At 37.1% G+C, this 2546-nt stretch overlaps 1 protein-coding gene across 1 annotated transcript; it reads right to left on the bottom strand.

Annotated features, from left to right (window-relative positions):
- Positions 1–562: 562 nt before the first annotated feature.
- LOC144769832 (olfactory receptor 5V1-like) lies at positions 563–1501 on the bottom strand. The gene has a single exon (XM_078654017.1). It carries the CDS (start codon positions 1499–1501, stop codon positions 563–565), a length of 939 nt encoding a protein of 312 aa, XP_078510143.1.
- Positions 1502–2546: the final 1045 nt, after the last annotated feature.

Genomic DNA, 2546 nt, shown 5'->3' with positions numbered 1-2546 from the left:
TAGAGACTAGAGTAGAGGATAGAAGGTTTGCAATGATTATACAACTCAAGGCCTAATGGATTTTGGCTTTGAAGCATGGCTAAAAGATGAGTTAGCTTAGTAGAAAGATGGTTACAATAGACACAGGTGAATATCAATCAATTTGCCAAACTGGGCTAGTCCAAAAAGGCACGTTATAGTCAGATTACTTTTTTTTTCTTATAACAGTGACAAATGCAAGGGTATCATTTATGGGGTGAAAGGGGCATGATATGAGTTGTCTTGCTAAAACATTACTAATCCTGTGCATGTGACAGGTACAGTTCCACTGAAAATTACAGGAAGGCGATTGGGATATTTCTCATGAGACGTTATAGTATGATGGGAAAATGGCCTCCCCTGTAAAAGGTAGCAAGGTCATATGTTAGGTTTGATTGACAGAACAGACACAGTTAGATGGAAATCTTAATAATTGTATTGAAGGCTATTAAAGTAGGTTTTATTGATTTGCAATTAGCATTTGGCACAACATTTTTTCATTAAGGGCATTAAGTATTGCAACATTTAAAAATAAATGTTTGCATTAGGTTACATGTTGTTCATGATTCACTCTTTGTCTCCGAAGAGCCCTTAGAAACTCTTTATTTTTTAGACTGTATATAAAAGGATTACTCAACGGCGTAACAGCGATGTATGACAAAGATATTAGTTTGTTATCTTTTACTGAAAATGTTGAGGTTGGACGCATGTACGTCGTACAAACAGATCCATAGAATAAAATAACAACAGTTAGGTGGGAGCCACATGTAGAGAGGGCTTTATGTCTCCCGCCCTTTGATTTAATTTTCAGAATGGAAGAAAAGATTTTGACATAGGATGTGATTATTAGAAAAAATGACAGTGGTAATATTTCACCTAATGTGTAAGTTAAAATTTCAATTACGTGAGTACTACTGCAAGAAATCTTTATCAATGCTGTCACATCACAGAAGAAGTGGTTGATTCTGTGAGAGCCACAGAATGATAAGTAAGACATTTGTACAATGTGAGGGACAGGGACTGTGGAACCAACAATCCAGCATCCAGCTGCCATGCCCATGCATGCAGCCTTATTCATTATGGCGGTGTAACGCAAGGGATTGCAGATGGCAACATATCGATCATAAGCCATGACTGTCAGGAGGAGGACTTCTGTGACCACCATCACCATGAAAAGATATGTCTGCAGCAGACACCCCATGAGTGACACATGGGTTGCATCCAGAAAGAAATGGGCTAGCATGGGTAGAAAAATGATTGAGCTGTAAGTAATTTCAATGAAGGACAAATTTGTAATGAAGAAATACATGGGTGTGTGCAGAAGCGAGTTAGAGTAAACTGTTGTCATAATGAGCAGGTTTCCCATCACAGTTATCAAGTAAATCAGTAAAAATGCTATAAAAAGTGGAACTTTCAGTTGTGGAAAATCTGAAAATCCAACAATCAAAAACTCTTCCATTGAGCTCAAATTGTCTTCTTTCATTTGGAAAGGGCAAGAGTTGGCTTGTAGTTGAAGAAAACCTGAAAAGAAACATATAATGTAAGTATATTTGATGGAGCAGGATATCTTTATGGGAGTTACAAAAGGAAGCTGCATTAAAGGGATGTTGGCAGTGCCCCTCACATGCATGTCAGGCAGCTTTAAATATGCCAATCAGGCACGCCTACAGGTAACATTTTTCCTACACAGCACAGAATGTTCCCCAATTTTTATATTGCTTTTGATAGTTAAATATATCTTAAGACCACAGTCAGTGAGAGAAAATTATTATTCACACTCTACTAATATAGGTAGGTTTGTGCGTGAGTTTTAAAGGTCTGTATGGTGGCAGCTGCACAAACCTCTATGGAATACTCTGGGAAAGCCCATTATAAAGAGACGAACATGGGAAGACGTGTTTCTCATGGTTGAAGAGGAGAGTCTTAGCTCTCGCTTATGTAAGGATTACTGCATCTTCCTCATTTTATGTTTATTAATTAAACTTAACATGTTCGACTCAACCGGATATATGAGCTGAACTACTTCTGTCAATGACATGGATCAAATCTATACAACGCTATGGCCCAGAGGTGCAAACAATTTTAGCATTTTAAAACCATCTGATTCAGTACATCAGAGGGTTTGAAACCATATTCACCCTTTTTGAAAATGGTCTAAGCCCATTTACCAATTTAGAAAAGATTTTCAGAATTGTTAAATGGGTTTAGGAAAGCATATTTAATCAGTATTTTAAAGGGTTGTGTGTAGGGTATCTCTTCCAAATAACAAATCTTTATGATGTGTAATTGTGGTATGCATTTCTTGGTATGTATATTTATCATATACCCTATGGTATGTATATGTTTAGGGCATGTGTTATGTGTGGTAACCCATTCAAAAACAGGAGAGAGTACATAGATGACACCTTCCCCATTGATAATGTTGATAGACAAGTTTTGGGGGAGTCAGTTGTAGACCATGGATAAAATGCTCACCCCTTTAAACGCATCCCATTTTCTTTTAGGAAAATGAGCTGACTTAATAAAGA

The sequence above is a fragment of the Lissotriton helveticus genome, chromosome 7 (genome assembly GCF_964261635.1).
Source record: "Lissotriton helveticus chromosome 7, aLisHel1.1, whole genome shotgun sequence".
In the NCBI taxonomy this organism is placed as follows: domain Eukaryota; kingdom Metazoa; phylum Chordata; class Amphibia; order Caudata; family Salamandridae; genus Lissotriton; species Lissotriton helveticus.
Note: the sequence above shows the minus strand (reverse complement) of the source record. Positions and strands in the feature narration are given on the sequence as shown.